Below are 24755 nucleotides of genomic sequence, written 5' to 3' on the forward strand. Positions count from 1 at the left end.
TGTTTATAATTGTCATTTCCTCTTGAAAGATTTTATTATTTTTTTTCTTTTTTTTATTTTATTTTATTTTTTTGGGAGAATGGCATTAAAACATGTATAAGAAATGAAAGATTTTATTTTCATCACTATATATTGTTATGGAATTGTGTTCCCTCAAAAGTCATATGTTCCAGCCCTCCCCTTTAATCTAATGGTATTTACAGGTGGTTGGTACTTTGGCCCTTGGAAGGTAATTAGATTTAGATAAAGTCATGAACATGGGGTCCTCATGGTGTATTAATGCCCTTATAAGAAAAGATCAGAGAGCTGTTCTCTATCTCTCTACTGTGTGAGGATACAGCAAAAAGGAAGTTATTCATAAGCCAGGATGAGTGCTCCCATAAGAATTCAACCAACCATGTTGATACTCTGATCTAAGACTTCCCATACTTTAGAGCTGTTGTTTAAGCCACCTAGAATATGGTCTTTTGTCATAGTAGCCTGAGTATATTAACACATATACTGAGCATCTTTGTAACTTTTTTTTAGTTGAAATCTATTTTGTCCAGTACTATCTACCCTAGCCCTTTTTTTTTTTTTTTTTTGGTTACTATTTACAGTGGAAAGTCTTTTTCTGTCCTCTCACTTTCAACCTACTTGTGTCTTGAATCTAAACTGAGTTTCCTGTAGACTCATGGATCATATTTTTATATCCATGCTGTAGATCTCTCCCTTTTAATTGAGAGTTTAATCTATTTGCATTTAGAGTCATTAATGATAATATATTAGTTTGCCAGGGCTGCCTTAATAAAGTACCACAGACTAGGTGGTTTAGACAACAGAAATGCATTTTCTCAAAGTTCCAGAAGCTGTAAGTCTGAAGTCAAGGTTTTCGGAAAGCTGATGCTTTTTATTTTTTTTCCTGAATCTTCTCTCCTTGGCTTATAGATGGCTGTTTTTTTCCCTGGGTCTTCATGTGCCTTCACCTGGTTCCCTCTATACATATCTGTGTCCTAATCTCTTTTTATAAGGACACTAGTCATATTGCAGCAGCAGCATATTGGATTAGGGCAAACCCTAATTTTGGGGTTTCCCTGGTGGCTCAGATCGTAAAGAAAATGCCTGCAGTGTGGGAGACCTGGGTTCAATCCCTGAGTTGGGAAGATTCCCTGGAGGAGGGCATGGCAACCCACTCCAGTATTCTTGCCTAGAGAATCCCCATGGACAGAGGAGCTTGGTGGGCTATAGTCCATGGGATTGCAAAATCGGACACAACTGAGTGACTAAACACACAAACACTAATTATCTCATTTTAGCTTAATTACCACTTTAAAGCCCACATCTCCAAATATAGTCACATTCCCAGGTACTGGTGATTGTGACACTTGAATATATGAATTTGGGGGGAACATAATTCAATCTGTAATAGATAAGGGAGGACTTCTGTCATTTTGTCTTTTGTTTTCCATGTGTCATATCTTTTTTTTTATACTCCATTACTTCCTTATTTTATATTTAAATAATTTTTATAGTGTGCCATGTGCCTTCTCATTTCCTTTTTTGTATGTATTTTTAGCTATTTTCTTATTTGTTACCCTGGGGTTTATAACTAATATCTTAAACTTATAACACACTAGTTTGAATTAATACCACTTTAACTTCAGTAATACACAGATTCTGCTTCTGTCCATGCATATACCTCCCCATATGTGTTATTATCACAAATTGCATCTTATATATTATATATCTTTTAATATGTATTTATAATTATCATTTTATACATTTGTCTTTTAAATCATATAGGATGAAAATATAAATTTCAAAACAAAAACAACAATATTGGCTTTTGTATTTATTTATTCAGTTTTACTAATGTTCTTTATTTCATCATATAGCTTGAGTTATTGTCCAGTGTTCTTTCATTTCAGTCTGAAGGACAGTTTTTATCATTTATTATGCTGCTGCTAAGTCGCTTCAGTCGTGTCCGACTCTGTGTGACCCCAGAGACGGCAGCCTACCAGGCTCCCCCGTCCCTGGGATTCTCCAGGCAAGAACACTGGAGTGGGTTGCCATTTCCTTCTCCAATGCATGAAAGTGAAAAGTGAAAGTGAAGTCGCTCAGTCATGCCTGACTCTTAACGACCCCATGGACTGCAGCCTACCAGGCTCCTCCATCCATAGGATTTTCCAGGCAAGAGTACTGGAGTGGGGTGCCATTGCCTTCTCCGATCATTTCTTATAGGCAATTCTAATAGCAGTGAACTCCCTCGGTGCTTATCTGGGAGTATCATAATTTCTCCTTTTTTTGAAAGGATAGTTTTGTTAAGTATAGAATTCTTGAATGACATTTTTTTTTTCCTTTAGCGCTTTAAAAATGTCATTCTACCTCTTCTGAACCTCTTGGTTGCTGATGTGAAATTGGCTGTTAATCTGACTGAAGAGCTCTTTATACATAAGTTGCTTCTCTATTGCTGCTTTCAAGATTTTTCTTTTTGTTTTTGGCTTTCAAAGGTTTGAATAAAGTTTCTATAAGTATTGGTCTCTGAGTTTATCCTACTTGGAATTCATTGAGCTTCTCAGTTTTCCTTTTTCTGTATGTGGACTCATACTAATACCTGATGTGCTGTGGTTTCAGCCTGAGGAACTCCCCACAGTATTTCTTATATGGTAGGTCTGTAGGCAGTGGATTCTCTCAGTTTTTATCCAAGAATATCATTTCATTAGTACTTTTTATAGATAATATCTTAATTAATAGACTATCTTTGAACAATTTGAGGTTTACAGAAAAAATTGAGAAAAAGCAAAGTTCCCATATACTTCCCTCACTCAACCCCCAATTTTCCCTGTTATTAACATCTTGCTCTATTGAAGTACAATTGTTAAAACTGATGAGCCAGTATTGACACATCATTATTACTAACTAAAGTCCATAGTTTACATAAGAGTTCACTCTTCATGTTGTACATTCCATGGGTTTTGACGATGTATAAAGATGTGTACCATCATGTATACCAGTATACTTTGGTATGTTAATCTTGTATCCTGCATCCTTTCTATAATTGCATATTAATTCAAGGAGTTTTGTTGATTTTTCAGGTTTTCTACATAGACAATCATGTCATCTATGAAGTAAGATAATTTTTATTTCTTCTTTCTTATTATGTATACCTTTTTTTCTTATCTTATTGCGTTACCTAGGGCTTCTAGAATGATATTGAAAAGCAGTGGTGAGAGGGAATATCCTTGCCTTGTTCCTGATCTTAATAGGAAAGCTTTGAGTTTCTCATCATCATGTATGATATTAACTGTAGGTTTTTTGGTAAGATGTTCTTTATCAACTTGAAGAAGTTCCTGTCTTCCTAGTTTGCCAAGAATTTTTATCGTAAATGAGTGTTGTATTTTGTCAAATATTTTTTCTGCCTCCGTTGATGTGATTATGTGATTTTTATTTTTTAATCTGTTAATGGGATGGCTTACATATTAATTGATTTTTGAATGATGAACCAGATTTACATAAACCAGATAAACCCACTTATTGTAGTGTATATTGTATTTCTTTGCTAATGTTTTGTACAGGTTTTTGCATCTATGTTCATGAGAAATATTGGGTCTGCAGTTTTCTTTTCATATAATACCTTTGTCTGGTTCTGTAATACTGGCCTCATAGAATGAATTAGGAAATATTCTCTCTGTTTCTGTTTTATGGAAGAGATTGTACAGTGCCACATCCAGCACAACAGGTGAGAAAGACCTAAAACAGGGGTGAGCACATAATGAAAAGACAGACACATATAATTTGACAAATGAGGAATCAGGGGGCCCTCCTGCTCTCCATGGCAGGAAGACAAAATGGCTCCTTTCAGCCTGCACTTTTATTGGCAGAAGTCACATGAGCTCATTAGGGAATAGCTATACTGGGGAGTTTGATTAGCACAGGCTCTGCTGTTGATCAGGAATATCTTGTTTTGTTTCCATGGAGATGGATGCAGGGTTATGCAGTGAAGTGGAGCAGAGAGCAGGTCCCACCCCAAGAATGTCTGTTCGGCATACTTGGATGATCACAAGGGCACAGTCTGCCACACCCTCGAGTCTGGTCTCTGTTCCACCAGGCTGCAACAGTAGAGCACTGGTATTTCTTCCTTAAATGTTTGAACCCATCTGGGCATGATGTTTTCTATTTGGGGAGGTTATTAATTATTGACTCAGTTTCTTTAATAGATATAAGCCTATCAAGATTGTCTATTTCTCCTTACATGGGCTTTAGTAGACAGTGTCATTCACATAATCCACCCTTTTCATCTAGCTTATCAGATTCATGGGCATAGATTTGTTAATAACGTTCCTATATTTTCCTTTTGATCTCCATGGCTTCAGTAGTGATAACCCGTATTTTGTTTCTGAAACTTTGTAACATTTTTGTCTCCTTTCTTTTTTTTGTAGTTAACCTGCCTAGACACATTAATTTTACTGATCTTTCAAAGAGCCAGTTATTTATTTGTTGGCTTTTCTCTATTGAAGTCCTATTATGAGTTTGATTGATTTTTACTCTAATTTTTATTTCTTTTCTTCTTACTTTGGTTTGCTATTTTTTCCCCTAAGGTGTAAGTATGTATGGTTGATTCAAGGTATTTCTTCTTTACTAATATATACATTCAGTGCTACTGATTTTACTGCATCCCACAAATTTTGATGTTTTGTTTTCATTTACATTTAGTTCAAAATATTTTAAAATTTCTCTTGAGATGTCTTCTTAGCCATGTGTTACTTGGAAGCGTGCTGTTTAATCTCCAAGTGTTTGTGGATTTTCCACTATTTTTCTCTTGTGGTCTGAGAGCATATATTGTATGATTTCTGTTCTTTGAAATCTCTAAAGATGTGTTTTATGACCCACAATGTGGTCTGTCTTGGTATATGTTCCACCTCAGCTTGAGAATAATCTATCATTTGCTGTTGTTAGATAAAGTAGTCTGTAGATGTCAAATATATCCAGTAGATCAGTAGTGCTCTTGAGTTCACCTGTGTCCTTACCAACTTTATGCCTACTTGATCTGTTTCTGATAGAGGGCTATTGAATTTGCCAACTATCATAGGGGACTCCTCTGTTTCTCCTTGCATTTCCATCAGTTTTTACCTCATGTAGTTTGATGCTCTTTTGTTAGGCATCACTTCAGTCACTCAGTCATGTCAGACTCTTTGCGACCCCATAGACTGTAGCAACCAGGCCTCCCTGTCCATCACCAACTCCTGGAGTTTACTCAAACTCATGCCCATTGAGTCAGTGATGCCATCTAACCATCTCATCCTCTGTCATCCCCTTCTCCTCCCGCCTTCAATCTTTCCCAGCATCAGGGTCTTTTCAAATGAGTCAGTTCTTCGCATCAGGTGGCCAAAGTATTGGAGTTTCAGCTTCAACATCAGTCCTTCAATGAATATTCAGGACTGATTTCCTTTAGAATAGGCTGGTTGGATGTCCTTGCAGTCCAAGGGACTCTCAAGAGTCTTTTCCAACACCACAGTTCAAAAGCATCAATTCTTTGGCACTCAGATTTCTCTATAGTCCAACTCTCACATCCATACAAGGACTACTGGAAAAACAATAGCCTTGACTAGATGGAACTTTGTTGCCAAAGTAATGTCTCTACTTTTTAATATGCTGTCTAGGTTGATCATAACTTTTTTTCCAAGGAGTAAGTGTCTTTTAATTTCATGGCTGCAATCAACATCTGAAGTGATTTTGGAGCCCAAAAAAATAAAGTCTGCCACTGTTTCCACTGTTTCTCCATCTATTTGCCATGAAGTGATGGGACTGGATGCCATGATCTTAGTTTTCTGAATGTTGAGCTTTAAGCCAACATTTTCACTCTCCTCTTTCACTTTCATCAAGAGGCTCTTTAGTTCTTCTTCACTTTCTGCCATAAGGGTGGTGTCATCTGTATATCTGAGGTTATTGATATTTCTCCCAGCAATCTTGATTCCAGCTTGTGCTTCCTCCAGCCCAGCGTTTCTCATGATGTACTCTGCATATAAGTTAAATAAGCAGGGTGACAGTATACAGCCTTGATGTACTCCTTTTCCTATTTCAAACCAGTCTGTGTTCCAAGTCCAGTTCTAACTATTGCTTCCTGACCTGCATATAGATTTCTCAAGAGGCAGGTCAGGTGGTCTGATATACCCATATTTTCCAGAATTTTCCACAGCTTATTGTGATCAACATAGTCAAAGGCTTTGGCATAGTCAATAAAGCAGAAATGGATGTTTTTCTGGAACTCTCTTGCTTTTTCAGTGATCCAGCGGATGTTGCCAATTTGATCTCTGGTTCCTATTGCCTTTTCTAAATCCAGCTTGAACATCTGGAATTTCATGCTTCATTTACGTTGAAGCCTGGCTTGGAGAATTTTGAGCATTACTTTACTAGTGTGTGAGATGAGTGCAATTGTGTGGTAGTTTGAGCATTCTTTGGCATTGCCTTTCTTTGGGATTGGAATGAAAACTGACCTTTTCCAGTCCTGTGGAACACTGCTGAGTTTTCCCAATAGGCTGGCATATTGAGTGCAGCACTTTCACAGCATCATCTTTTAGGATTTGAAGTAGCTCAACTGGAATTCCATTACCTCCACTAGCTTTGTTTGTAGTGATGCTTCCTAAGGCCCACTTGACTTCACATTCCAGGATGTCTGGCTGTAGGTGAGTGATCATACCATCGTGATTATCTGGGTCGTGAAGATAATTTTTGTATAGTTCTTCTGTGTATTCTTGCCACCTCTTCTTAATATCTTCTGCTTCTATTAGGTCCATACCATTTCTGTCCTTTATTGAGCCCATCTTTGCATAAAATGTTCCCTTGGTATGTCTAATTTTCTTGAAGAGATCTCTAATCTTTCCCATTCTGTTGTTTTCCTCTATTTCTTTGCATCGATTGCTGAGGAAGGCTTTCTTATCTCTCCTTGCTATTCTTTGGAACTGTGCATTCAAATGGGTATATCTTTCCTTTTCTCCTTTGCTTTTTGCTTCTCTTCTTTTCACAGCTATTTGTATGCTATGCTATGCTAAGTCACTTCAGTCATGTCCGACTCTTTCCAACCCCATAGACGGCAGCCCACCAGGCTCCCCCATCCCTGGGATTCTCCAGGCAAGAACACTGGAGTGGGTTGCCATTTCCTTCTCCAGTGCATGAAAGTGAAAAGTGAAAGTGAAGTCGCTCAATCGTGTCCAACTCTCAGCAACCCCATGGACCACAGCCTAGCAGGCTCCTCTGTCCATGGGATTTTCCAGGCAAGAGTACTGGAGTGGGGTGCCATTGCCTTCTCTGAGCTATTTGTAAGGCCTCCTCAGATAGCCTTTTTGCTTTTTTCTATTTCTTTTCTTGGGGATGGTCTTGATCCCTGTCTCCTGTACAATGTCATGAACCTCTGTCCATAGTTCATTAGGCACTCTGTCTATCAGATCTAATCCCTTGAATTTATTTCTCCCTTCCACTGTATAATTGTAAGGGATTTGATTTAGGTCATACCTGAATGGTCTAGTGGTTTTCCCTACTTTCTTCAGTTTAAGTCTGAATTTGGCAGTAAGGAGTTCATGATCTGAGCCACAGTCAGCTCCCGGTCTTGTTTTTGCTGAATGTGTAGAGCTTCTCCATCTTTGGCTGCAAAGAATATAATCAATCTGATTTTGGTATTGACCATCTGGTGATGTCCATGTGTAGAATCTTCTTTTGTGTTGTTGGAAGAGGGTGTTTGCTATGACCAGTGCATTCTCTTGGCAAAACTCTATTAGCCTTTGCCCTGCTTCATTCTGTACTCCCAAGGCCAGATTTGCCTGTTACTCCAGGTATTTCTTGACTTCCTGCTTTTGCATTCCAGTCCCCTATAATGAAAAAGACATATTTTTTGGGTGTTAGTTCTAGAAGGTCTTGTAGGTCTTCATAGAACCATTCAACGTCAGCTTCTTCAGCATTACTGGCCGGGGCATAGACTTGGATTACCATGATATTGAATGGTTTGCCTTGGAAACAAACAGAGATCATTCTGTCATTTTTGAGATTGCATCCAAGTAATTCATTTCAGGCTCTTTTGTTGACCATGATAGCTAGTCCATTTCTTCTAAGGGATTCTTGCCCACAGTAGTAATATAATGGTCCTCTGAGTTAAATTCAGTTAAGAATTGTTATGTCTTAGAAAGTTGACCCTTTTTCATTATGTAATATCTCTTTATTTCTGAATATTTTCTTTACTCTGAAGTCTGCTTTGTTTAAAATTGCTAAAGTGACTCTAGCGTTCCTTTGATTAGTATTACTATGGTGTATCTTTCTCCGTCTTTTTACTTATAGTCTCTGTATGTCTTCATATTTAAAGTGGTTGTCTTGTAGACAGCACTTAGTTGTTTTATTTCTTGATCCCTTCTGACAGTCTCTGTTTTTTAATTGATATATTTAAACCTTTGATATTTAAAGTGATTATTGTTATAATTTGACTAATATTTACCTTGTTTGTTACTGTTTTCTATTCATTACTCTTGTTCTTTGTTCATATTTTCATCTTGCAGTCTTTTTGCCTTCTGCTTAATTATTTTTGTATGACAGTATTATTTATCTTCCCTTACTATATCACTAATCCTACTTTTTAATCTTTTTAGTGGTTGCTCACTAAAGAGAGTTTGCAATATATATACATATAAAACCAATCCAGGTCCCCTTTCAAATAACACAGTACCACTTCCCAGGTAGAACAATTACCTTATTACAGAATATTCCCAGCTCTTCCCTCCAATCCCTTATAACATTGCTGTCATTCACTTTACTTATCCATAAGCTATAATCATGGAATACATTATTGTTATTAACAAACTGCTATTAGATCAGTTGAGAATAGAAGAAATAAAAGATTTTATTTTATATCCATTTGTTTCTTCTCTACACTCTTTCTGTATGTAGATCCAGATTTCTTAGTTGTAGTGTTTTCAGTTCAGTTCAGTAGTTTCAGTCGCTCAGTCGTGTCCGACTCTTTGCAACCCCATGAATCGCAGCACGTCAGGCTTTACTTCTTTCTAAATAAAACTTAGTTTAACATTTCTGGCAAGGAGGGTCTAGTAGCAACAGAGGCCCTTAATTTTTGGTCTTAGTCTTTATTTCCCTTTGATCTTTGAAGGACAGTTTTGCTGGGCACAGATGGAATTCTAGATTGGTAGTATTTTATTTTAAAACATTAAACATTTCATTCCACTTTTTTCTTTGCTTGAATAGTTTCTAAGGAGGTGGCTAATATGACTCTTATCCTTGCTTCTTTATATGTAAGGTATTTTCTCCCCTGGCATCTTTGAACATTTTTCCTTGACTTTCTGTAGTTTGAATATGAGATGATTAGGTGTAGATTTTGGAGTATTTATCTAGCTTTGTTGGAGAAGGAAATGGCATCCCACTCCAGTATTCTCGCCTGGAGAATCCTATGGACAAAGGAACCCGGCAGGCTACAGTCCATGGGGTCACAACAGTCGGGACACAACTTAGCGACTAAACTACCACCACCATCCAGCTTTGTATTCTGAGCTTTTTCTATCTATGAGTTTGATGCCTTTCATTAATTTGGGGAAATTGTATTGTCATTATTGCTTTAACTATTTCATCTCCTCTTTTTTCTCTTTACCTTCTGATATTTCTATTATGTAGGGCTTCCCTGGTGGCACAGAAGTAGAGTTTCTATTATGGGTCTATTGCTCCTTTTGTAATTGTCCCATAGTTTTTGGATATTCTGTTTTGTTTTTCTTTTTTCTTTTCTTTTTCTTCTAGTTTTGTAAGTTTCTACTGATATGCCTTCAATCTTCTTTGGTGGTTTCTTCAGCCATTTCCAATCATTGATGAGCCCATCAAAGGCATTCTTCATTTCTGTTATGATATTTTGGCTCTCTGCCATTTCCTTTTGATTTTTTTCTTATAGTTTCCATTTCTCTTCTAACATTATCCATCTGTTCTTTCATGTTACCTACTTTTTTCATTAGAGCATGTAGTATATTTTTCATAGTTGATTTATATTCCCAGTCTGATCATTTCAACATCTCTGCCATTTCTGAGTCTGATTCTAATGCTTGCTCTGTCTTTTCAAACTTTTTGTCTTTTAGTATGACTTCTGACTTTTGTTTGAAAGCTATACATGATGTCCTAGGTAAAAGGAACTGAGATAAATAGGCGTTTAAAGTGAGATTTTATTTTTTTGTTTGACTGTGTTACTGTTTACTGTAGCTGTTACAGGGCTTCTCAGGTGGTGCAATGATAAAAAAAAATCTGCCTGCCAATGCAGAAGACACAAGTTTGATCCCTGGGTCGGAAAGATCCCCTAGAGTAGGAAATGGCAGTACACTGCAGTATTCTCACCTGGAAAATTCTATGAACACTGGCGCCTGGAGAGCTACAGTCTGTGAGGTTGCGAAGAGTTTGACACAAATGAGCACACGTGCACATAGCTATTAGAAATCGAAGGCTAAATATTTCTTAGTGTCCTTGTTTTTGTCTGGCCTATTTTCCTTGGATTTCCCTACAGACTTCTTAGATATCATCTGAGATGCACAGTTCTTTTAATTGTATTCCTTGTATTATAATACAGAAGCCTTATTGATTTAGTGGTAAGGTGCTGGGGAAGGAGGCTTCCCTGGTGGCTCAGTGGTAAAGAATCCATCTGCCAATGAGGGAGACGCAGGTTCAGTCCCTGGGTTGGGAAGATCCCAAGTACAAGGAAATGGCAACCCACTTCAGTATTTCTGCCTGGGAAACCCCATGGACAGTGGAGCCTGGCAGGCTACAGTCCATGGGGTTTCAAAGAGTAGGACCAACTTAACGACTAAACAAGGTGTTGGGGGACTGGACATGTTCTATTGTATTCTGTCTAGGCTTAATTTTTTATTGAGACTGTGCTCCTCGGCTGTACCCTACAGAAGTGCTTCTCAGATTTTTTGTTGTTTTGTTTTCCCCTTTAGGTGGGACAGGAAAGCTAGAGGATGCTAGAGTTGTGTATTGCCTTCTCCGAGATTGGTTAGGCTCTAGTAATATCCTAGTAGATTAGGCTCTGGTACAGTAGTTTCTCTGAAGAGCAGGCTTTGCTAAGAAGAACAGAATGTTATGGGCATATATAAATGTGACTGACTGTTCTTCCCTTTCTCCTGCTGGAAGGATGAGGGGATTTTTCTGCAATCACTGTGAGAACCTGATAGGTCTCCTGGTAATAAAGTCATAAAAGTGTGGGAGTCTCCACCAAGACTGGACCCCTTTGGAATTTCAAACTCTCAAACTTGTCCCCACTGAGCTTCCAACAATTCATCAATTAAAGTTCAGGCATTGATATCAAACAAACAACAACAACAAAAATTGCTATCCTAGTCCTAGTTCCCACAGAGTTTTCCTCTTCTGCATTTCTACTCTGGTAAACTGTGCACAAGGTTTCCAGTTTCTCCATATCTTCACCAACATTCACTATTTTCCATTTTATTGATAATAGCCACCATAATGAGTGTGAAGTGATATCTCATTGTGGTTTTGATTTGTATTTCCTTAATGACTAGTAGTGTTGAGCATTTTACATTTGCTTATTGACCATTTGTCTATTAGGTACTTTGCCCATTTTGTAACTAGCTTGTTTAGTTATTTGTTGTTGAGTTGTGGCATATATATTCTTGTTATTAATTCCCTATAGATATGTAATTTGCAGATATTTTCTGCCATCCTTTTGGCCTGTGCTTCAGTGTCATATCTAAGAAATAATTGCAAAATTCAGTGTCATGAAGATTGTCTCCTGTATTTTCTTCTAAGACTTCTGTGATTGTCATTCCTATGTTTAATTCTTTGATCCATTTTGAGTTAATTTTTGCATATGGCATAAATTTAAAATTCAACTTAATTCATTCACATATGGATATCTAGTTTTTGCAGTATTTAAAAGTCCTTTTTCCCCATTGAACGGTTGTCACTTTTGTCAGAAATCTGTTGACTGTTTATTTGAGGGGTTTATTTCTAGGCTCTCTGTTCTATTTCGTTGGTCTATATGTCTATCTTTATGCCAGTACTATATTCTTTTGGTTATTATTGCTTTGTAATAAGTTTTAAAATCAGGAAATGTGAGTCCTTTATATTTGTTTCTCATTTTCAAGATTTTTTGGCTAATAAGAGTCTTCTGGGGTTCCATGTGAATTTTAAGACGAAATTTTCTATTTCTATATAAAAAGTCACTGGGATTCTAATAAGGATTGCATTGGATCTGTGGTCATTTTGGATAATATTGTCTTCTTAACAATATTAAGTCTTCCAATTTATGAACATGGGATTCTTTACATTTATTTAAGTCTTTAGTTTCTTTTAGTATCATTTTATAATTTTATATGTACAAGTCTTTTGCCTCCTTGCTTAAATTAATTATTAAGTATTTTCTTCTTTTGATATTATTAGAAATGTTATGTTTTCCTAATTCCTTTTTTGAATTGTTTACTGCTGTTATATAGAAATGCATTTGAATTTTGCATGTTGATTTCATATTCTGAAATGTTCCTGAATTTGTTAGCTAGCTCTAACAGGGTTTTTTGTGGATTCTTTAAGGTTTTCTACACATAATATAATGTCACCTTCAAAGAGAGATAATTTTATTTCTTCCTCTTTGATTTGGATGCCTTTTATTTCTTTTCTTGCTTAATTTCTCTGTCTAGAATTTCCAGTAATATGTTGAATAAAAGTGGCAATCATTGTCTTCTTTCTGTCTTAGAGGAAAAGCTTTCAATCTTTCACCATTTAGTATGATATTAGTTGTGGATTTTTTCTTAACCTAAAGCCAGGGAGAGTGGGGTCTGCTAATATTCCCCATCTTTCATATCTACCCAGAATATGTCTGCCATAGGACGCTGGGAAGATAGCAACTGCCACTCAGTTGTCAGAGCAACTGTAACAGCTCACCTACAACATAGATGTGTACCAGAAAGAGGGACTGCATTCTTTGCCAACTATCCTGCCTATTTTTCAGAAGCTGTGGGTAGGGAAATAGGTGCTGCTCTCCTGACATCACCCACTTGATTTAGGCCTTTTATTGCACAGAACTATAGAAAATGGGATCTACCTATTTTCATTGTCTGCCCAAACTAACCAGAAGAACTGTTCTACTCCACGTATCTGGGAGATGTGGAAACTGCCTTACACTGAAGCAGTTCTTCCACAAGGCAGATATGAGTATAGTGTCTAGCTCCAATGCCAAGGCTTCCCACAGTTATTACTTATTTCCCATAGATTTTGTTGAATAACTACTTCTCAATCTGTTGTAAACCCTTTGATCAATCTCTAGAACATTTGAATGATTGTACTTGGTAATACTGATAAGCTTAATAGTTGTCTCTCCAGGAAAGAGATTTCCCTAAGGTCCTCACATTGACATTCTGGGTGGGCTCTTACTAACCTGATGTTATATTTGACACATAAAAACTTTTAATTTGATTAAGTCAAATTTATCTTTTAAAATAGTGTTGCTTGTGCCTTTTATATCATATCTTAAGAGGGCTTTGCCTAACTCAAGATTTAAAAGATGTACTCCTGTGTTTTCTTCTAGTTGTTTTAATGTTTCTTATGACTTGGTCTTTGATCCATTTTAAGTTAGTTTTGTGCATACACTACTTTAAAAGATAAATTTGACTTAATCAAATTAAAAGTTTTTATGTGTCAAATATAACATCAAGTTAGTAAGAGCCCACCCAGAATGTCAATGTGAGGACTGACTCATGAATATATATATATGGGATATTTTCCATTTATTTACCTCTTTTGAAATTTATTTTAGCAGTGTTTTTTGTTCTTTGGAGTTTTTATTTGGCCACACTGTGCAGCTTACAGGATCTTAATTTCCCAACCAGGGATCCAACCCAGGCTCCCTGGACCACCAGGGAATTCCCTTTAGCAATGTATTTTAGTTTTCACCTTACACATCTTATACTTCTTTTGTTAAATTTATTCCTAAATATTTTATACTTAAATCTGTTGTGAATAGGGATAAATTAGGAGTATGGGATTAACATATAAAAAGAAAAATCTATTGTGAATGGAATTAATCTTTTACTTTCTTTTTCAGATTGTTCACTGATAGTATATAGAAATATAATTGATTTTTATATGTAAGAACCTTGTATTACTTTTTTGTCTAGCATAACAAATTTCCACAAACTTAATGACTTAACACTATTTTATTAATTCACAGTAAGAAGTCTAGGTACAGTGTGGCTTAATTGGGTTCTCTTATTCACAAAGAGTTGGACACAACTGAGTGACTTCACTTTCACATTTTTTTTTTATTAGAATCTTATAAGGCCAAAATCAGGGTGTTGGCAAAGCTGCATGCCTTTCTGGAGATTCTGGGAAAGAATTTACTCCCAGCCTCTTTCAGATTTCAGAAATCATCTCCTCCTTAGACTTTCTATGTGACCTTTCCATCTTAAAGCCAGCAATGATGGTTCGAGTACTTCTTGTGTTTCAGACCCCTCTGGGTATTCTTCCATCAGCTGGAAAAAATTCTCTGCTTTTATGGGCTCATGGAATTACATTGGGTCTGCCAAAATAATCTAGAATAATCTCCCTATTTTAAAGCCAAATGATTAATAACTTTAATTACAATTGCAATGTCCCTTTTGCAATGTAGTATAACATTCACAGGTGTAACTCCAGGAAGTAAAGATCATGGGGGCCAGAATTCTTATTTATTAGTTCAAGTAATGTTTTAGATTCCATAGGGTTTTCTCTATACAAGATCATGTCCTCTGCAAATGAAGATGGTTTCATGTTTCCTTTTACAATTTGGATGCCTTTATTATTTTTGTCTAATTGCCCTGGCTATAACATCTATATGCTGTTGAATAAAACTAGCGGGAGGAGACATCCTTGTTTTGTTCCTAATCTTAGGAGGAAAATATTTAGTCTCTCTCCATTTATTGTGATTCCCTGATGGCTCAGATGGTAAAGAATCCACCTGCAATGCAGGAGACCCAAGTTTGGTTAAAAATCAAAAATGCCTAACAGTCTTTTAATGTTTTGGAACATTTTGCAAACTTTTCTTATTCCTTTCAAAATACATGCACTCCAAATGATAAACTCAGCCTCTGTCCTCCTGTTTACTACAGTACTGCTTCTCTTGTTTTTACTTTTTCCTCTAAATACAAATTTTTCAACTGCCTGATTTTGTACTTCTTTTCAGTGTAAATTCTGATATGTGTTGGTTTGTTTTACTCAACTTGTAGACCTTGACTACTATTTGTCAGGTATTATGCTAAGAACTCTGATAGGAAAACATTTGATGAGTAATCAGATTAGCTTGGCATATTATATGTATATTAAAAAACTAACCTTGTGAATAGATATACGAAAGTCTAGATTTAGGTTCATAAATGGACTACTAGCAGTACTGGTAATGTTTTTATATAGTCCATTTAATGGACTCACAACACAGAGTAATTTGTACATATTTTGTTTTGAAAAGAAAAGGCAAGAGGAGAAAATAATGGGATCTTACAAGTATGCAGAAGAATATACACATAGTTTACAAAGCTCTTCATCTTGTAACAAAGTCTTATTCTTTCTCATAGACCAGAAGATCAATTCAGAAGTTGTTAGAATGGGAAAATAACAGATTGTATCACAAGGTAAGAAAGTTTAAGCAAATAAGTATTCCATTCATATTTGCATTAATAAATTGAAAAAATGGAAAGTTTTCAGCCACAAAAGCATGGATTAGAGAATACTCACTTTTTAATATTTATTCTTTACAAAGTGTTTTTAAAAGTATCTTATTCCTGGATTGTTGTTCAGTGGTTTATTCTAATGTGTAGGTAATAATTAATATAAATTGTTGTTAAAATTCTTAACAAACTTTACCTTCTTAGCTTGCTTTGCACTGGAAGTTGACTAAAAGGAAATGTGAAACTAGCAATATGATGGAGTATGTAAGTATGCAGTTATCTTTAATTGCATATTTTTGGATTCCATCCTGAATGTTACATTTTACTGTATTTATCATTTGTCACATCTTCTTTCTACCTTTTTTCTTCTCAGCTTGAACTTTTGTCATTTGGAACATAGAGATTTCCTTCCACATTTTTAGGTTTGTAGCCAACATAAAATATCTTGAAAGCTGACAATTATTTATATCTTAGAGAAACTTTAGCTACTATGCTCAGATGAAAACGTGATAAAACCTTAATCTTCTAACGTGGGTGCAAACCATAACACATGTTGATGGGCGCAGATGAACAAATATTCCTAAATGTAATCTTGTCAAAACTTACATAAAATAGGAATTGACTTCTGGATTCATATTCCTGGCTTTTTTTTGTTCCCTTAGCTGATATTTATTAATAGCTTTCAGTGAAGAAACTATAGATTCTAATTTTTTTAAACTGAAAGATCTGCGATCTTAGTCACAATGCATAAAGTCACATATAGCCAATGTGATAAATTGAATATCATTAACATTCAAAAGAATATGAAATTTATCCAAACTTTAAGTTGCTGACATGTAATATATATTTAATAATAAACATTCCATTTCTATTTCATAAGTAAGGATTATTATGTATCTTTCTCCACTTTGAATAGTCTTGAGGATAATGTGCAAATGACCACAAATCTAAAATTCTCTGTAGGTAAAACCTTGTATAAATTATTGTAACTTTATGTAACTTTATAAATATATTGTTTTTATTCCCAAACCTTTTTTAAATTAAAATGTTTTAATCAATCCATTTGAACACTATTTTTTACAAAAAAGCTTCTAAAAGATAGTAATACTCAACCAATATCAGCTGTTTTAATTGAAAAATATATAAATGTAATATAAGTGAAGGTATTTTTTTCTAATCCTAATCCTAATAAATTTTTGTTAGAGATTCTAATAAAATTTGTATCCTTCCCATTTAATCCCTTCCACTTTGCTACAAAAAAAGGGAACCAAGGGAAAATGGAAAAGACATTAAAATATAATAGGGTTTGCTTTTCTGTTAACTAAACGGTTACTGTAAATCAGATAATAAAAACTATGAGCTATAGCAAGTAATTATGTTTTTCAGTTTAATTGCCAATCTAACAATAACTTGTGGTAAGTTCCTTTTGTAACTGTTTTATATATTTCACTTGCTTTATAGTATAAGACCAAAACATAGTCCTGTGAGAAATGATTATAGACTTTTTGGGTTATGTATAAGTTACAGTAAATGAAAATTTTGTCAATATATTCTTATTTATTTTTATTTTACAGGTAATACTAATAGAATTCTTACCAAAATATCCCATATTCCGACCTGACTGAGGAATTTTATTCAGTCACTTCTGTTTTACCTGTCATTTCCTACCCTTAGTGCCTTGTAGATGATTTTGGAATGAAGATGGTCTCCTTTGCTGTTTTCAATTTATTCTTTATAATGGTAGAATATTCTCCTCACACTTCATTTGTGTTGGTTTAAGAAGAAATTTTGCACATCCTTTTTGTTGTTGTTAAATGAGGCTTGTATTTTGCACTGTCAATTTTTAAATAAATACACACACATATATATGTGTGTGTGTGTGTGTATATGTGTGTATATATATATATATATATAGTTGCCACTAAATATAACATCAGTGCAGGTGTTTAAAAAACAAAAACATGTTCTGAGCATGCTGCCTTATAATTTTCATACTTACTGTTTCTAAATATGCATCATTTTTCTAGGCTATTTAATGCTCTGTAATCCCTTACTGAACATACATAAATAAGCTTTTGGTAGCTTTTAGAAACGGTTTTACTCTTACCTGCTTTTAAAGGACATGCGGTTAATAGCACTGGTTTTGTCCTGCACTTTGCTTAATTATCACTTACATTAGTAGATAAAATATTTAAACTCCTAAAGACCTGTAAATATTGTTTCGTTGCATAAAGTAAAAAAATGTGATATGTCATGGTTTACAGAATGTACTGTTATTCTTAATATGTTGCCAACAATTCTGCATAAATTTTAATGTGAATGAAGTTTGCAAGCATCCTTTCGAATGTATAGATTGTTAACATGCTGTGTTATGGCAAAGCCATAATAAGTATGTTAAAAATTTCAGGTGTGGGCAGGATGGCCCTTTGTAATGAGAAGATTAGAATTGAAATCATTGTCTGAGATCTTCTGCATTGCACCTGAAACCAAGAACCTTATTTTTTCCATTTAGTTCAATACATCCCATTTTGTCTTCCACTTACAAAAGAATTCATTTGACGTCTGACACATTTCACAGCCTCACTCTCCTCATTTGTCTCCCTTTATGTATCCTTTTCTTCACTTGGAAATACACAGGATTATGACCTTTTAAGGAGTGTCTCAAGTTTCAGGTGTTTTAGGAAGTATCTAGACCCCACCCACCCCACTCCAGTACTCTTGCCTGGAAAATCCCATGGACGGAGGAGCCTGGTAGGGTGCAGTCCATGAGGTCGCTAAGAGTCAGACACGACTGAGCAACTTCACTTTCACTTTTCACTTTCATGCATCGGAGAAGGAAATGGCAACCCACTCCAGTATTCTTGCCTGGAGAATCCCAGGGATGGGGGAGCCCGGTGGGCTACCATCTGTGGGGTCACACAGAGTCAGACAGGACTGAAGCGACTTAGCAGCAGCAGCAGCAGACCCCATCCCCAGGAAAGCCACCGCTAACCCCTATCTGGAGTTATGATCCACTTTGAGAAAGAGAGAGCTAATTGAAAAGCTCTACCTAAAGTGGCAGATTCGTAATTGATTAAATATTCTTAATCCTCATTTTGGGGATCTTTTGTAAAGGTATGGATACTATTAATGAGGAAAGACAAGAATTTAACTAAAATAGTTTCTAAAGTAGCCACACATGCAGCCTTTTCATTGGTATGTGCATATTTCTCTATTTCTCTTCACATTGGAATAAGAGCAGGCACTCTTAATTCTTCTAGAATTTGAGTTTTTAACATAATGAAAGCTTTACATTGCATTAGTTCAACTGCAAATTTATGCCTGTATGCAGACACTATTTGTAATTCCTAGTGTTAAAAATAAAAGTATCTGAGACTGAATAATATTTTATTTATTATTTTAGTCTATTAGTTAACTTTTTTAGGCAAACATTAATCCCAATGAAGAAAGCAATCATTTTTTCATACAAGGTCAAGCCTTTTAAAGCCACTTTTAAAATTTATGCCTAATTTGAAATCCACAGTCCTGGACCAGTAAAAGAAGAGGGGAAAAAAGAGATTTTTGATATGTGAATATAATTGCATGAACAACTTTTCCACCTCTCTCTGTAGAACCCTGTTACCCCCATACCACCCAGAATCTCTAACTTTTAATATATTGTGTGTGCCTGCAAATATCATTTGTCTGTCTGCTGCAAAATTGAAGGTGTATTTTTATAGACAAAGTGGAAACCTCTGAAAATGTATACCAAATGTCTTGTTTTATAGATTAATACGGGGAAAAATTGCATCTGTGGTTTATGTTCCAGCTAATATCATGTTTAGGTTTCAAATTATGACAGTTTAATACCAAAATTGATTTCAGCATAATACAAAATTTCTAATTATCACTGATAGAATAATTACTTTGAGTCAACCCTTATAATCTCATTTTTTTCCTGTAAACTTAGAATTTGGCCATATGATGGTCATAGTAACTTTTTCTGCCATGTATAGATCACACTTGTTTTGCTCAAAGAACAGCAGGAAGTGGTGAATTGTTTCTATAAAACAAATATTGAGACAGGAATAGAGTGCATCTGGAGGTAACAGAGTATATAATTCAAGTTACAGTAGTATTTATCATAAAAAAATTTACCAGCATGTGTAAACTTAATTTTAAAACCTATTCTAGTAACTCTTAAATTTATTATCTTATTATTCATTATGTTGATTGACTTATTTTCTTGAACTACTCAGAAAATACCCAATTTTTTTCTTTCTTCTATGACTACTTTTTCAAGCTCTTTTCCTTTGGAGGGGACTAATTAGCAGTTGAGTATTTTTGAGTCCTTTAAGAGACTTGTTTTCTTTTCAGTGATATTGGCAGCAGTGAATGCTGAAATGACAGAGTACACTGTGGACATTAATTTCTCACTCACTGACTTTTTTCTTATATCCTCAGGATAGAGCACATCAAGTTAATGAAGTATTTTTGTGCCAGTTGTTTTTAGATTAAAGAAACAAATTTGAGTTTTCTTTGTTATATAATATTCATTTGTGAAACCTGCTATGGATGTTTCCAGAGAAAATAACATGTATCTGCTGAACTATATAAATCTTACAAAGTTTTGAGGTTACAAGTTAAAACTGTTCCTTCTCTGACTTTCCATTATGCATCTCTACCCCCATAAATTGTGTATAAAATGAAATAAGCTTTAACATTTTTAAGCTACTCCTTGATTCTTTCTACCCTCTATACTAATCTAGGAAGAAACCATTGTAGTCAAATGTTAGAAGTAGATGGAGAAGTGCCTTGTCGTCTTTGAATAAAGATAACATTTTATGTTGAAGGAAGCAGAACAAATGAATTGGTAAATCATTACATTAAAACCATCCTTTTCAGCTAAGTATAATATAAGAATATTTTACTAGTATATTGTATTTCTTCTATTTCTTATTTAAAGCCTATTTCCTGGGTTTTCCCCAATCATGAGATATATTAGTGACAAAATATTACAGAAGTATCAGGCACTTATAAAACTAGTATAACTCTAATGCTAGTAAACATGTAATTTAACATGGTCCTGTAATAGCAGTAGTCTTTGACTGAAGCTCTACTAAAGCCTACTGAAGTATTTAACATACTGTTCATGTTATCATGACCTATAAACACTAATGTCTGATTAGTTAATCAAACTGTTACTATTTAACACTCTACCATTTTAATGAAATTTATTCTTGTTTTATCATAATTTGAGTGAAGTTCTATAACATTTGTAAGTCTTCAAACAAATGGGTTTTTTTATGTAAAATCTCTTTAAAAATCATTACCATTTTAATTTTGTTTATAAATTACCACTCAAAAAATCAGGCCTCACTACTTAAAGCCTCCAAACAGTTTTTTATTAGAATTGACTATATTGACCTGAGAGGATATATAGAAATTTGTATATACCCATTTAATTGGAGCAGTTTCACATAGTGGGAATACTTTTTGCTAATTTGATAATAAGATGCTCAAATTCACTGAAATTAAGTCCTCTTATGCTTATAAAATTCTACTTTAATCCATTGTGTAACAATTGTCAAATCCTTTGGGTTACTTTAAATGATGAACTGTTGGAAAATTTTCCCTAGAAAATGAATAATGAATAGATTTTATTAATAATACCTGTCCATGTAATATGTGGTATATATATATGTATGTGTGTGTATATTATATATACACATCTTCCTATTATTGCCCCCAGTTTCTCTTTTCCTGATTCTGAGCCAGCCTTTTCATTTTTATGATGGCAACCTGAGAATATGTTCCATTTTCTGTGAACTTTGTCAGATTCATACTATATGAGGAAATGATCTAATGTGCTCCAGGCAAGTCACTTACATTACATGTCAGTCTCTTCATCTGTAAAATCATGAGATTTAACCTAGAGCTGGACAGAAAATTAGAGGTCACCTGACATTCTGTGATACTAGGAATCCTTAGAAAGTTTTTACTCTACAAAATCTCAGAAATGATTTTTCTCAAATCTACTACCCTTTGTGGAAATTCTCGCAGTGCCTTGCACACAATAAAAGTTTGATTTGCCAACAGGCACCTAGCTGGTATGTGTTCATATCATACAGACTCAAAGAACCTGATGCCTGTGAGATCTCAGCACCTCCCTGCTGATAAGAATGATTGTAGTTTCTCTAGAAACTGAGGACTGAGGTCTGTGGGCTTTACCTATGTGGAATCTGACTATATATGCAGTTGGTACCTGAGCAAGAATTACGGCTGCAACAGATGTGGAGGTATGGTAAGACCCACCTTGACATTGATGTGAAAAAGAATTTTATATCCCATCCAATATCTGCTTCAGTGTCTTAATTATTTCCATATCCTCAAAAACATCTGTTGGAACAAATTAGTAATATTAGAAAGGAAAGTAGTATAGAAGTCAAACCCAAGTCACTTCTGGTTTAATTCTTAGCTCTGCTGCTTAATTCCTCTATACCTCATGTCCTCATGGTGGAAGTGGGGACAATAATCTGGACCTACCTCACAGGGGAATTGAGGATTTTTTCATATGTAAATGTGCTTTTGAAATTGACTGAAGGATATATTGCATATCATAATTTTGTAACTTCTAAATAGAGTCCTTTAAATCTATGTTGTTATGTTTTCTTTCTCAGTCAAACCTTACAGAAAGAGTATTACAATTAATCTAGTTTTGGTAGTAATTTTGTTACTAATCCCTTATGTGTTAATATGGATAATTGTGTTATAATTGTGTTATATTGTGTTATAATACTTGATTGAGAGAGGAAAAGCACGTGGATATAAACCAATGGTTCTCAACTTGGGGCAGATGAAAATAGCAGTGGGGTCATCCTGAACCTTTTTCAGCATTTTAAAAAGTATACTAGAAATCATGCATTTACCCATAACATTTCTACTGCAGAAGCCAACTAAGACAGAATTTTTACACATTTTGCTTATATTTCTTCAATTCTAATACTGGTTATCTATATTGATCAGAAACTGTGAATGGTGGTTAGGCTTTTAATTATTTTTTAAATGAGAAAGCCTATTGTAATATGCAGTTTAATAAATACTTGAAAATATGGGGAAGGAATAATAAAGGAATCCTCATGGCAGAAATGTTAGGAGCCACTTTCATAAAGGAACCGAAATTATTTGACCTCCACAGGTTGCTTACCTAGTCCCTAAATAATGAAATGCTAAAGTATGTGTGTGTGTTTTAGCTAGACTGGGCTATATAACTTCAGGTTAGAATTTGCCTTCAGTTTTTTTTTTTGTTTCAAGATGATATAATTGAGCTAATTTATCTGGGTATATATGTGTAAATCATTCATATACACACATACAGGATTACAAGTGTGGAAAGTGTTATAATGTTGTCTTCTAGCACTGGAGTAAACACCAATATCTGAGTCTCAAAGTAGTTCTGTGTATAAAGTCAACATGAAGTCAATTATTGCTTTAAGCAATAATTTCTCAAATGTTTCTTTTATTCCTGCTTATTTTGTTTGCTATGATCTTTAATTTTTTAATTTTTCATTTTATAGTAAGCAAATAGTATAAAATTGATTTAATGCCTGGACTTTGAAACCAGTTACCTATGTTTGAAATTATATGATCTACAAGCTAGTTTGCCATCCTTGAACTAACCATGTACAAATGTAAGTCAGCTGCAAAAATAGGAAATCCTGCTAGAAGGTGGGCACTGATCAAAATATTTGTCTGAAAAACCTAGGATTTCTACTTTGGGGCAGAGGATTCCTGTTGAGACAGTTTTACCAGAAAAGGGTAAAAGTGAATATGTCCATTTAAGCCAAGAACTTTCATGCATCTTGTATTGTTATATAGCCTGTGGAATGAATCATTTTTTTCTCCCTTGAGTTCCGGAGTGACTCTCCTGGAAAAACTCAACCTATATACCTGTGCCAAAAGGAAGGATACCTGCCTCTCTGAAACTTTCACTGCTGCTTCTGTTGTTGTTCAATTGTCAGATATTAAATTTTATTCTCTCAGGATGCAAAATTACAATAAAGTGCAAATCTCTGTTAATGAATTGTGTATTCTTTGGTGCATCTTCCTTCTTCCGTCCCTGCTTTCATCATTATAAGGTAACTAAGGATTCCTTTTAAAATGTTTGTCTTGCATATTGCCCCCTCCCACATTTGCTAGTGTTATGTCTAATACTGTAATTCACGCTCTCTGTTGGTTTTGTGGGCCTTTGTTGTGCCCAGGGTTTGGCATTTGACTAAGTAGGAATTTGTTTCTAAACAACTTTGCATTCACCTTGTATGCCTACTTATGAATTATAAAAATAAAGTACAAGTGGATTTCCACCGTACTAAGCATAATGTTTTAATACAAGAAATGTTGAAATGTGAAGCTATTTGGCAAAAGTTTTGACTCTTGTCAGCAGACTATATGACACTAAGTGTTAACTCAAGGTGGTTAACATGCAATAATACTAGATTTTTAAAAACTTATTCCAAACTCCTGCAAATTTAGCAAAACGGCAAAATGTAACATAACAAGAAAAACTGTTTAATGTTTCCCAGTATCTTTGTCAATTGTATTGAACATTTCAAAGACTGTAAATTTCAAAATGTTAAATTGAAGATGACACACTAAAACATACAGAGAAGTTTCATGTTTTGTTTTAAAATTCTTTTTTGAAATGTTACTATATGGGTGGATAAAGATCTATACTTTTCATTGATAATTTCTTGGATGTGGTATAGGATGTGCTATGTAAGAAATACTTTTACATTGCATTTTATATTGTTGAGGGCAGAGCCAGGCCTTTAAATCTGCCATTAAATAATATTTAACAGTTTATGGGATACTTCACTTACCTAAATGTAGGAAATTCTCTGCGGGATAGAAAATTCTCCAGTTGTAACTACCATAAATCTGAGTTGTTATCCCTGTTCTATCACCCGAGTGACCTCTAGCAAAAATCAGGTCATTTAGTCTGATTTTATCCATCATCCCTAAGGTAGGAAGTTGGGTTAGAGCAAGGTTGCAAACTAAACTATAACCAGTTCTCAGATACATGTCTTTTTGACCTGCAGAATTTTTTTTAACACATTTTGA

The 24755-nt window shown here is 34.8% G+C and overlaps 1 protein-coding gene across 6 annotated transcripts in view; it reads left to right on the forward strand.

The window, feature by feature from the left end:
• CHIC1 (cysteine rich hydrophobic domain 1) overlaps positions 1-23714 on the forward strand; it is a 48348-nt gene extending 24634 nt beyond the window's left edge. Inside the window, exons 4-8 of one of the 6 annotated variants that reach the window (XM_086388934.1) lie at positions 3075-3107; positions 15564-15620; positions 15861-15920; positions 16030-16078; positions 17231-17922. In XM_086388934.1, coding sequence (XP_086245060.1) covers positions 3075-3107; positions 15564-15620; positions 15861-15920; positions 16030-16056 — 177 coding nt within the window. In that variant the 3' untranslated portion in view covers positions 16057-16078; positions 17231-17922. Of the gene's footprint in view, positions 1-3074; positions 3108-15563; positions 15621-15860; positions 15921-16029; positions 16079-17230 lie in introns of all 6 variants that reach the window. The other 5 variants (XM_086388933.1, XM_086388937.1, XM_086388936.1 and 2 more) reach the window with 5 other exon arrangements.
• Positions 23715-24755: the final 1041 nt, after the last annotated feature.

The sequence above is a fragment of the Bos grunniens genome, chromosome X (genome assembly GCF_055505025.1).
Source record: "Bos grunniens cultivar Pamir isolate PY7600 chromosome X, Bosgru_T2T1.0, whole genome shotgun sequence".
NCBI lineage: Eukaryota > Metazoa > Chordata > Mammalia > Artiodactyla > Bovidae > Bos > Bos grunniens.